Below are 12,122 nucleotides of genomic sequence, written 5' to 3'. Positions count from 1 at the left end.
TGTTTCATATTTCAAAACTACATATGTATATATATAAAGTTTGTATGTGAATATGTTGGAACTTTGTTCACTCCATCAAATCTGTATATTTGCATAAGTATAAATCTTGTGTGGGTGTGGTTGTTGGCCCTTGCTCTATGCTCCAACTTGTGTATGTATATATATGTGTGTATATGTGTATATGCGTGTGTGTCTGTATGTGTATATATATATGGGTAAGTGTGTATAGTTCATATGCTTATATGTATATATATATGAAATGCTTGGAAGCTGCTTGTTGGAACTTTGTTCCATCTACCCATAAGGTATGTGTATATGGATATATGTATATAATTGCATATGTGTACATATGTGCATTTTGAAATGCTTTGAGCCCGCTATTTGGAAGTTTGCTCCATCCATTCAGTGTGTGAATGTGTATTTGTCTACCCATCCATCTGTCTGTTTGCCTGTTTATCTCTACATATATACATTTGCATATATGTATTTATATGTTTGGTGTTATTAGAATCTTCATTTTGCTTCAGTCTCTCTATTTATGTGTATGTGTATTAATTTTCTCTCTTTCCTTTTCTTTCTCACTGGCCCTTAAGCATTAAATTAGAGCTCAGAGATTTTGTTAGCCATAGGAAGTGACTGTCCTATTGTCTCAAACTTTGTTCCCTCAGAAACAAGTTTGCTGAGCAATTTCTCTAATCACTGGCTGTCATAACCAGCAGCCCCCATTGCTTGGTATCTTGCCAACCCCTTTCAGTCCTTCTTAGTACTGACCACCATTTGTTGCTTACATTGATTTAGTCTCTCCTGATTGTCAAAGCTGGTCTATTCTGGAAGAATGGAGGCAGAGTGGGGGTATGATCTGTGTGAGGGGTACTGGGAAGAGAGTGGTGCTTATATTGGGATAGAAATGAATAAATAAGTAAATAAATAAAAAGAATCTGAGAGAAATCTAGCTTGTTTTAAGTTTCTACTTCGTATTATTAAAGCCCCTATGTACATAGTTGAGCTAGTGTTCTTGTGATAGGATGGAATGTATTTTGGGTATATGCCCAAGAGTAATATAGCTGGGACTTGAAGTGGACAAATCCTCAGCTCTAGGGCTGTCAGTTGTGCTATTAAGTTGCTAGTAAGAGTTCTCTCTAGTTATTTTTTATGTTTGCACTTAGTGCTACCAAGTGTTTGCTTATCACTACTTTCCTGGTATCCCATAAGTTTGAAAATGTATATTCATTTTCATGGAATTCTAGAAAATCTTTTATTTTGTTTTTTTATTTTTATCTTCATCTTTAAAATTCTTTTTTTATTTCTGTCTTCATCTTTAAAATTCTTTCTTTTTAATTTCTATCTTCACCCATTCTTTATTCTGTAGAGAGTTATATAGTTTCCATGAGTTTTTCAGCTTTCTTTTTTTTTTGTTTTGTTTTGTTGTTGTTGTTTTTTTTTTTTTTTTTCGAGACAGGGTTTCTCTGTGTAGCCCTGGCTGTCCTGAAACTCACTCTGTAGACCAGGCTGGCCTCAAACTCAGAAATCCACCTGCCTCTGCCTCCCAAGTGCTGGGATTACAGGCGTGTGCTACCACCGCCCGGCTTGTTTTTCAGCTTTCTTATGTTTCTGTTTTTCATGCTTTGTAGGTTTCATCCATGGTGGTCTGATAGGACACAGGGGGTTATTTCAGTATTCTTGTATCTGATAAAATTTGCATTGTGTTCACATATGACATTCATTTTGGAGGAAATTCCAAATGTTGCTGAGAGTAGGGTATATTCTTTTGTTTTGGGGATGATTGTTCTGGAAATATCAGTTGGGCTCATTTCCATTTTAAGGTTTATTCGCTGGAAATTTTCTCTGTTTAGTTTTTATCTGGAGGACCTGTTCATTGGTGAGAGTGATTGAAGTCTGTGACAATCAGTGTGAGGATCAATGTATGGCAGAAATGTTTCTTTTACAAGCATAGGAGCTCTTATATATAGGTCATAGATGTTAATAATTGAAATATTGTCTTAGTACACTTTATTTTGAATATATAGAATCCTTCCCTATCTCTTTTGATTAATTTTTATTTGTCTCTTTTATTAGATAAAAGAGACAAATAGACTAAAATAGACTAAAATAGCTTAATTCTTAGGTACATTTGCTTGGAATAACTTTCCAACCCTGTACAGTGAGGTAATGTGTATCCTTGATTTTGGATTGTATTTCTTGTATGCAATGAAGGCTGATTCTGATTTAGCATCCATTCTGTTTACCTGTGTCTATTTATTGGAGAATTGAGTCATTGATATTGAGAGATATCAATGAACAGTGATTTTAAATTTATTTATTTGTTTATTTATTTATTTGGAGACAGAGTTTCTCTGTGTAGCCTTGACTGTCCTGGAACTCATTCTGTAGACCAGGCTGGCCTTGAACTCAGTAATCCACTTGCCTCTGCCTCCCAAGTACTGGGATTAAAGGTGTGTGCCACCACTACCAGGCTATGATTTTTAATTTTTCATATTTTGTTGCTGTTGGTTGTGATGGTGGTAGTAGTTGTGGTGGTAGTATGTATGTGAGTATGGTGTGTTTGTGTGCTTTCTTTTGGTTTTGCTGATAATGTGAAATTATTTATTTCCTTTGGTTCATTTTTGTAGTTAACCACCTTGGATTAGAATTTTTCCTTCTAGCACCTTGTGTAGGGCTGTTTAAACAGATAGTATTTAAATCTGACTTTATCAGGGAATATATTATTTTTTCCATTTATGGTGATTGAAAAATTTTGCCTGTACTAATCTCATCTAGCATCTGTAGTTTTTTAAAGTGTACACCATATGTACACTCCAGGTCTTGGCTTTCAGAGTGTTGAGAAGACATGTATAATTCAAATAGGTTTGCAAATATGTTTTTTGTTTTGTTTTGTTTGCTTGTTTTGGCTTCCCATTTCAGTTTTTCATATTCTTTCTTTGTTCTGAATGTTTAGTATTTTGATTATTATGTGGTAATGGGACTTTCTTTTCTGGAACAATCCATTTAGTATTTTGTATGCTTCTTGTACCCTCATAGACATCATATTCTTTAGGTGAGGAAAATTTTCCTTTATGAACTTATTGAAAATATTTTCCAGACCTTTGTGCTGATACACTTCTTCTTCCTCTATTCCTGTTATTTGAGATTTTTTTTCCCAGAGTTCGTGAATATTTTGTGCCAGTAAGTTTTGAGAATTAACATTTTTGTTGCCTGATGTATCCATTTCTATTGTGTTTTCGATTCTTCCTTTTCTATTTTGTGGTTGAACCATGTTTCTGTAGTTCTTTGTTGCAATTCAAAAATTTTCATTTACAGGATTCTGTTAGTTTCTGCTTTCTTTATTGCTTCTATTTCTGTTTTTAGACCTTGAACAACTTCATGTGTTTCTTTGAACTGTTTACTCTTTCCTGTTTTCTTTGGTTTTTCTCTTCATTGTTTGATTTCATTTCCTTGATATCATTACAGGACTTAGCATTTCCTCTTTAGGGACCTCCATCATCTTTAAATAGTTAGTTTTAAGGTCTTTTTCTTTGTTTTCAGCTATGTTAGAGTATTCAGGGCCTGCTGTCATAGAATAGCTTGGCTCAGTTGATGACATATTTCCCTGGCCGTTATTGATTATGTCCCTATGCTCGTGTGTAGGCATTTGCATTTGAGGTGAGTATAAAGGTCTAGGTGCTAATTTCTGAGGTTTGTCTTGTATTCCTGGGAGTTTTCTTCCTGGGTTTCTTTTTAGTCTATGGATTTTCAGAGTGTCTGTTGGCTAGTGTTGCCTTTTATACCCATCTGCTTTCCAGGTGTGTTCAAGGAAGAATGTTTGTGCTGTTGTAACCTGGAGTAAGGGGAGACCATGAAAATATGATCATAGCAGTACAAAAAAAAAAAAAGATATAGACAAGGGAGACTTGAGGCTGCCTCTGGTGTTCTAGTCCAGTGCTAGGATCTACTGTTACAATTGCATCTGGGGTAACAGATAGTGGGGTAGGTCTTTGAACAGACACCTTAGTTTTCTGGCAAGTGGGACATGTACATAGCAGGCGTATCTGCCCATAGCACTTGGCTTAGACAGAGATGAGGAAGTAAAAGAAGGGCAGATGGAGATCATTTGTGGTATCTGTAAGAGGCATGGAAAGGAAGAGGAACCTTCCTCCAGTATTCTATTCTAGGGTTAAGAGCAACTGTGAGAGTAGGGTCTAGGATATCAGATAGTGTAGTAGGTCTTTTGACAGTCTACTTAGTCTCCTGGCAGGCATGGCCTGTTGGTTGAGAAGGGGTTCTCTGCCTTTTGTTGAGGACTCAGTTACAGATAGATCTGGAAGAGAAATGCAGATGGGAATGGACAGAAGTTACAGACATGGGGAGAGGAAGCTGCTCGTTAGAGTAAACCTCGAGTATTGGGTCTCAAGTAACAGAATGGGGAAGGTCTGGAAGCATCCTACCTAGTTCCATACCCAATACCAATCCTATAATTCTTGTTTTAGCAACTGTGTAATATTTATAAGTCTGTCTTTGTATCTTTTATAAACAGTGACACCATGTATGTTGTGTGATTTTATTAATTATATTATATTGCTGTTCCTATGAAAAATGATAGACCTCTACCTAATTTCATCTTCTGAAAATTTACTATATCATGTCATGTGTTTTTTAAAAGCCCCTTCAATACCTGAGATGCTTTTGTTTAGAAGATTTAATCACAACAGGAGAGAAGTAAGTTAGAACAAAAAAAGGTACTAAAACAGGGATTTTTGCTGCCAGACAGAACCTGGAAGTATTCTTTCTCTTTTGGAAGAATGTCAAAAATATCAAGAATTGAGATGGCAAAGAGCATAGAGAACACTGAGCTGTTCTTTTTTTTGTTTATTTTTTGTTTTTTTGTTTTTTTGGGGGGGGGTTGTTGTTGTTTTTTCGAGACAGGGTTTCTCTGTATAGCCCTGGCTGTCCTGGAACTCACTCTGTAGACCAGGCTGGCCTGGAACACAAAAATCTGCCTGCCATTGCCTCCCAGAGTGCTGGGATTACAGGCCTGCACCACCACCGCCCGACTTGAGCTGTTCTTTTAGGACCTGTAACTTGAAAGTGATGCAGACATCGGAAGCTGAGGTTGTAGGATGTCAGTGAAAATAGACTTCATAAAAAATTTCTAGATATTTTGTGACAAAATGTTTCTTATTACACCCATATCCTGAGAAATTGAGTAAGACAGAATTAAAAAATAGTGGACTAATTTCTTAGATGCAATAATAAATCTGTTTAATTGTTATTATTAGTGACTCATTCAGGATTACAGTGAAAAGAAGCAACAAGAGCAGAATCAAATACAAACTCTGATTTTTCAGATAAACAGCACTAGGTAGTTTCAGATGACACTTGGAAATGGCCTAAAACGTGTCCTAAGAGTAACACTCCCTCCTGCTAAACTTTAAATTAGTAGAATGAGTAAGCAAAGGGAATTCGAGTCCCAGATAGAAACTTCATATAAAATGTATTGCAACTGTGGTCCTAGTGTGTGCTATATTCCAACCCAGTTTGGAAGCTTAACTTTGCAAGGTCATCCATGTTGTACTGGTTCTGGAAGCAAGAACGATGCAAAATTCAAAGTCATATATTTTTTTTTCCTATATGGTTTTTGTTCAGCATTGTTCTAGCTATCTATGTTTGGCAGAGTCAGAACCCCAGTTTAAGAAAAAAACAAAAAACTGTGAGTTCCTTGCATGAAGGTTTGAGTATGAAGCCTGAGCTGCATTTTGAGAACACAATATGTTGAAATACTAAGCTATGAGAGATCTGCCATGGAGAGATGGATATAGGAAATGGATTTACCTAAACTAATAGAAGTATGTGCGGTTGCAGGCATAGGGCCATCTAAACCCTTTGAAACTGAAGCCCCATTGACTGAGACAGAGCCACAGGATTTGGTGTTTGGGCTCCTTGGTCCAGTCTTCTCTCACTGTGTACATATTCCTCTCTATTGAAATTGGAAAGGGTATTCTTTACAATTTGCAATTGTATGCTGGGAAGATATCACTTCTTTTCAGATTTTACAAGTTATGGCAGTGGAGAGATTACTGTATCAGAAGAGACTTTGGACAATTGGACCATGTACAAGCTGTTGCAGACTATTAGGATCATTGAAGTTAAACTAAATGAATTTTCATCTGCGATGACCATGAGCCTATAGTAGCCAGAGGCAGAATGTAGTTGGTTGAATGAAGAAGCTTCTGCATAGATGATGTCTTTGAACTTTTGTGTCTTTCTTAAAGGACCTCACAGAAACTTTTCTAGGAGCCTTTTTACATTTCTTATTGGGAATGGGATTTGGGTATCTGTAGACTCAACCCATTTTCTGGTTGTGTGTGTGTGTGTGTGTGTGTGTGTGTGTGTGTGTGTGTACTGTGTTCTGATTGAAACTGACTAGTCAGCTTTTTTCTCATGCTGTCATCTCTTCATGACATGATAGACTCTATCCCGAAATCACATAAGAAACAGTAGAAGCAGTTGCTATTCAGTGCTAAGCTATTTTGTTATCCTGATGTTTTTACATTTTTTGGTTTTGTTATTTCTGAAGTTGAAGTTTCAATGACTTTTTCTATCTTTTTAATTCATTTGATTGATTTTGGCAGGGAAATTAGGGTCTTATTATATTCCTCTGGCTGTCCTGAAACTCATTGCATCAGTCAGGATGATATCCAACTCAATGAGATAACTCCTACATCTGCCTCCAGAATTCTGAGATCAAAAGCATGAGCTAATACACCCACCTTGCCCATTATTTTTTCCTAGTTAGTAATTGTTCATACATTTTCTCTGATGTGTGTTCAGTACAGTTTACCTCTCTCTCTCTCTCTCTCTCTCTCTCTCTCTCCCCTCTGTCTTTCTGTGTGTGTGTGTGTGTGTGTGTGTGTGTGTGTTTGTCTGTCTCTCTTTGTCTCTCTGTTAGTTGGCATTTCTCTTGCAAGCCTATATACTATTCCAATGACACAGAAATGACAGGGGTGAACATTATTATTCAGTTTCCTTCTGAAATAATTTTTGCAATTACAGTAATACTTCTGTGTCAAAAAATCAGTGGGGCAGGACTAGAATTATATAAATATATTGACAGTGAGGCATACATTTAAAGTGATATTGGCATCATGATTTGTATTATACACCTGTATGGGATATTTTAGAATGCAGTGACCTATGATGATGTGTGTGTAAACTTCACTCCGGAAGAGTGGACTTTACTGGATCCTTCACAGAAGAGTCTCTACAGAGATGTGATGCTCGAGACCTACAGGAATCTCACTGCTATAGGTAAGACAGTGAATTTCCTTTCACTTTTTAAAATAAAAGGACAATTGTTTCTTTGGTATCATTGCTGTTCTGTGATTTCAATTGAGAATGGCGAATAATGAGGTAAATTAATTAGGTATGGGTCTAAGGTTCACTGGAGAAACTAACTTAAATTTTCCCCAATTTCCAATAATCTGTTATAAATTTTCTGTTACTATATTTTAGGCTACAGTTGGGAAGATAACAATATCAAAGACTATTTTCAAAGTTCTAGAAGACATGGAAGGTAATCTTCATGTGCAAGTTGGTTTGAATATGCCTCTGAAGCAATTTGAATGTTCCTTTGAAGTTTTAAAGAACAGCAACAATATAAAAAAGCACAGCTTTAAGTATATCAATAATTATTAAATTCTCACAAAACCATGTACCTCAATTTGAGGTATCTGATTTGTATTTCCAGTGCATTGTTGTAAGGAGGATATAATCAGTGCCTTAATCAATACTAGCATTTGTGTCATAGCCCCATTCAATTATGCTATAGAAATGGTTATCAGTTTAATCCCATACCAGTTTGATATTGCAAAATGTATATGCATTGAATAGGTGATAAGTATATGTGGAAAGCCTTCTAATAGGTAAATAGCCCGTAGTAAAGCTGGTGCTACTTATATACTTGCAGTGACATTGCTAACTTTAAGTGAGAAGGGGACAGTTTATGAAAGACAAGAATGTTGTTTTGGAGAAATCTCAATCCCTTGCCTCAGGTCTATGATGAAGACAGTGTCAACCTTTGTAAAATGCAATGTGGAACCCTTTCTTTTTCTTCTTTTAATAGAATAGGTATATTCTAAGTAACAATTAGTATAAGCGTTGTGAGCATAGGGATATTGAAAGAAGCAATGTACTCCTCTCTCTCTTGGTACAATTAGAGGATATGTAGTAGTCCCCACATTGAGTAGAGTTTTTTAATGTGATGCTAGTTACACTTATTTGGTTTTCCAATTTCATAGGGTTCGTCCACAAACTCACACTGCAGAAAATCCCTACAGTACCAGGAATGTGCAAATTCTTCTATTTGTCCTGGTTCACATTGTAAATGCAGTATACAAATATATTGTATTCTAAACTAAAGGGAAATTTATGAATGTTCTCAGTGTGGTAAAGTTCTGAGCTTTTGTAATTTTCTTCAATAGGTGAAAAATTTCATCTAGATAAAGGATGCTATAAATGTGAGCAATATAATAAATTCAAAACAACCCATAACATAGGGGAATGCCATGAATGTAAACAAAGTGATTCCTCCTTACCATTAGACTAAATTGTAAAATTAATTTGTATAGATTGAAAGACCCATTAGTGTAATTAATGTGGTAAACCGTTTTCATGTGCCAATTGTCTTTGCAGGCATGAAAGAAGTCATAGTGGAGAGAAACCCTATGCATGTAACCAATGTGGTAAAGCCTTTTCATGTCATCATAGTCTTCAAATACATAAAAGAAGCCATACTGGAGAGAAACTCTATGAATGTAATCATTGTAATAAAGGCTTTCCATATCCCAGTGCTCTCCGAATACATAAAAGGATACACAGTGGAGAGAAACCCTATGAATGTAAACAGTGTGGTAAAGCCTTTGCATGTCATAGTTCTCTTCAAAGGCATGAAAGAATACATACTGGTGAGAAACCTTATGAATGTAGCCAATGTGGTAAAACCTTTACACATTATGATAGTCTCCAAATACATAAAAGAACTCACAGTGGAGAAAAACCATATGGGTGTAATCAATGTGGTAAAGACTTTGTAAGTCAGAGTTGTCTCCTAGAACATAAAAGAACACATACTGGAGAGAAACCCTGTGAATGTAACCAATGTGGCAAAGCCTTTGCATGTTCCTAGAGTCTCCAAATACATCAAAGAGCACACACTGGAGAAAAACCCTATGAATGTAACCAATGTGGTAAAGCCTTTGCATATCACAGTGTTCTCCGAACTCATAAAAGAACACACACTGGAGAGAAACCCTATGAATGTAACCAATGTGGTAAAGCTTTTACATATTACAGTGGTCTCCAAATACATAAAAGAACACACACTGGAGCGAAGCCCTATGAATGTAAGCAATGTGGTAAAGCCTTTGCATGTAGCAGTCATTTTCAAAGGCATAAAAGAATTCATACTGGAGAGAAACCCTATAATTGTAACCAGTGTGGTAAAGCCTTTGCAAGTAAAATTAATCTCCAAATTCATAAAAGAACACACACTAGAGAGAAACCCCGTGGATATAATCAATGCTGAAAAGACTTTGTAAGTCAGAGTCATCTCTTAGAACATGAAAGAAGACATACTGGAAAGAAACCCTATGAATGTACCCAATGTGGTAAAGCCTTTCCATATTACAGTGGTCTCCGAGTATATAAAAGAACACACCCTGGAAGGAGACCCTCTGAATGTGATTAATGTAGTAAAGCCTTTGCACATCATAATAGTCTCCAAATATATAAAAGAACACATAGTGGAAAGAAACCCTGTGAATACAACCAATGTGGTAAAGCATTTCTATATTTCAGTGGTCTCCAAATACATAAAAGAACACACAAACAGGAGACAAACTATATGAATGTAATCAGTGCAATAAAGTCTTTGTACATCAGAATTACCTTCTCCTATATAAAAGAACACATACTGGAGAGAAACCCTATGAATGTTATCAATGTGATAAAGCTTTTCTAAGACTGAGACAGCTAGAATGTAAAACAATACATACATACCAGAGAGAAACCCTATGAGTGTAACGAATATGGTAAAATCTTTGCATGTCATTATCATCTTTGGAAACATGAATGAATTCATACTACAAGAAGCTGTATGAATGTATTTGATATGGTGAACTTTTGTAAAATTACATACTTGTCATCATGAAAGAATTCAAACTGGAGAGAAATTCTATGAATATGAGCAATGTGCTAAGGCCTTTGTGTTATGGGCCACTGAGATTCAACACTATTCAATGACCAGGTCAATATAAATGTCAAGAACTTATTTCAATCAAGCTACTACTACTAAACAAAAAACAAAAAACAACTTTTTAGCCTGAAAATCAAAAAACATCTGCACTATTATGTATATATTTTTTCATCTCTCAGGATTTAGGAATAAGGGATGTCCTTATGTAGCTAATCTATGTCAACTGATGCAGAATATAGGTTTTGCAGCCCAACCAATAATATCTATTTGTTCTTTTGTATTTAGGAACAGTCATTATATTTTGAGGAACAAAAGACAAATAGCATAAGCTGTGATTAGGAAGAGTCATGTTTAGGGGAACAAAAGATAAAAAATAGGAGCTGGTCTGGTATTTGGAAGTCTCCATCTCCTCTAGACCCTGGAGAGATAAACTTAGCCTTACCCTATGATGGCATGGAGACTGATAAAAAAAGAGGCAATACCTAAGACAAGTTTCTTTTTCTTCTTCCTAATGTTTGTATATTATAGTCATCTTCAATAACATAAAAGGATACATATTAGAGAAGAACCCTATAAATGTAATCAATATCATAATCCTCCTTCACTATAGTTACCTACAAATACATAAAAGAACACACACTGTGAGAAACAGTATGAATGTAACCAATGTGGTAAAGTCTTTCCACAACATATCATCTCCTAATCTATAAAAGAATACACACAGAGCTGCCACCTAACAGGAGCAGCATGTGTGTGCTGCAGGCTTTTTGCCATGTTTGTGTAGTGGATCCACCTGGCTCAAGCAGGAGGGAGCTGATTGAGGCTGTGGTCACGGCCAACGCAGCCTGCCCCCATCCACAAAGTCCATTTGAGCCTCCACTACCTGAGTCAGACTCTGAACAACAAAAAGTAGACAGTCTGCATGGTGCATTTGAGGAACTCAAGATGTTGGACAACAGAAGCACTCTAAAAGAGATGCTCATCAAAGACTCATAGAAGAGATGCTGAATGCCCTGGCAGTTCTTTGAAGCCCTTGCGAACAAACCCTATCCCCTGGAGGACTATGATGTCTCCTTTGAGGGTGGCATGCTCACCATTAAGCTGAGCGGGGACCTAGGAAACTACATAATCAACAAGCAGAACCCAAAGAAGCAAATCCAGCTATCTTCTCCCTCCAGTAGCCCCAAACACTATGACTGGACTGGGAAAAACTGGGTGTAGTCCCATAGCAGTGTGTCTGCATGAGCTGCTGGCCAGGTTGCTGACTGAAGCATTAAGCACCAAATTGGACTTGTCTTCATTGGCCTATTCTGGAAAAGGCACTTGAATGCATGCCAAATTTAAAGATGTGAAAAAGTATCAGGCAAAGACCTAGCCTCCTTCTGTAACTGATTGTCCGGTTTCCTATGCCTGCTTCTGAAGACAGTCACACTGTGTGTGACAGCCTGTGAAAAAAGTACATTACCTCACCTTCTCCCAAAAATGCACACTGGAGAGAAATTCTTAGAATGTAACCAGTGTGTTAAAGACTTAGCATTTCTTAGTGGTCTACAAATACTTAAAAGAACACATACTGTTTAGAAACTCTACAAATGTAGTCAATGTGATAAAGCCTTTTAAAACACAACGCACATATCTATGAATTCATAAAAGAACACATACTGAAGATGTGTGCCTACAGACCAGCAATGTGGGAAAGCCTTTGTATGTACCAGTGGTCATTAAAATTATGACAAAAAAGCCATACTCCAGGGAAACACCATGAATGTAGTCAGTGTGGTAAAGGTTTGCACTTCATGGTAACTTTATACAAGAGTAAAACCTTTAGCATGTAATCAGTCTGTTAAAGACTGTGTATATCACAATAGCCTTTGAA

The 12,122-nt window shown here is 36.5% G+C and overlaps 1 protein-coding gene and 1 pseudogene across 1 annotated transcript; both read left to right on the top strand.

The window, feature by feature from the left end:
• The first annotated feature begins 315 nt into the window (after positions 1-315).
• On the top strand, positions 316-7,571 carry LOC127670023 (zinc finger protein 431-like). Its single transcript, XM_052164315.1, has 3 exons — positions 316-325; positions 7,183-7,302; positions 7,507-7,571. Exons 1-3 carry the CDS (start codon positions 316-318, stop codon positions 7,569-7,571), a joined length of 195 nt encoding a protein of 64 aa, XP_052020275.1.
• A 2,508-nt stretch (positions 7,572-10,079) lies between these two features.
• On the top strand, positions 10,080-11,573 carry LOC127669300 (frataxin, mitochondrial-like; annotated as a pseudogene).
• Positions 11,574-12,122: the final 549 nt, after the last annotated feature.

Source organism: Apodemus sylvaticus, chromosome 19 (genome assembly GCF_947179515.1).
Source record: "Apodemus sylvaticus chromosome 19, mApoSyl1.1, whole genome shotgun sequence".
NCBI lineage: Eukaryota > Metazoa > Chordata > Mammalia > Rodentia > Muridae > Apodemus > Apodemus sylvaticus.
Note: the sequence above shows the minus strand (reverse complement) of the source record. Positions and strands in the feature narration are given on the sequence as shown.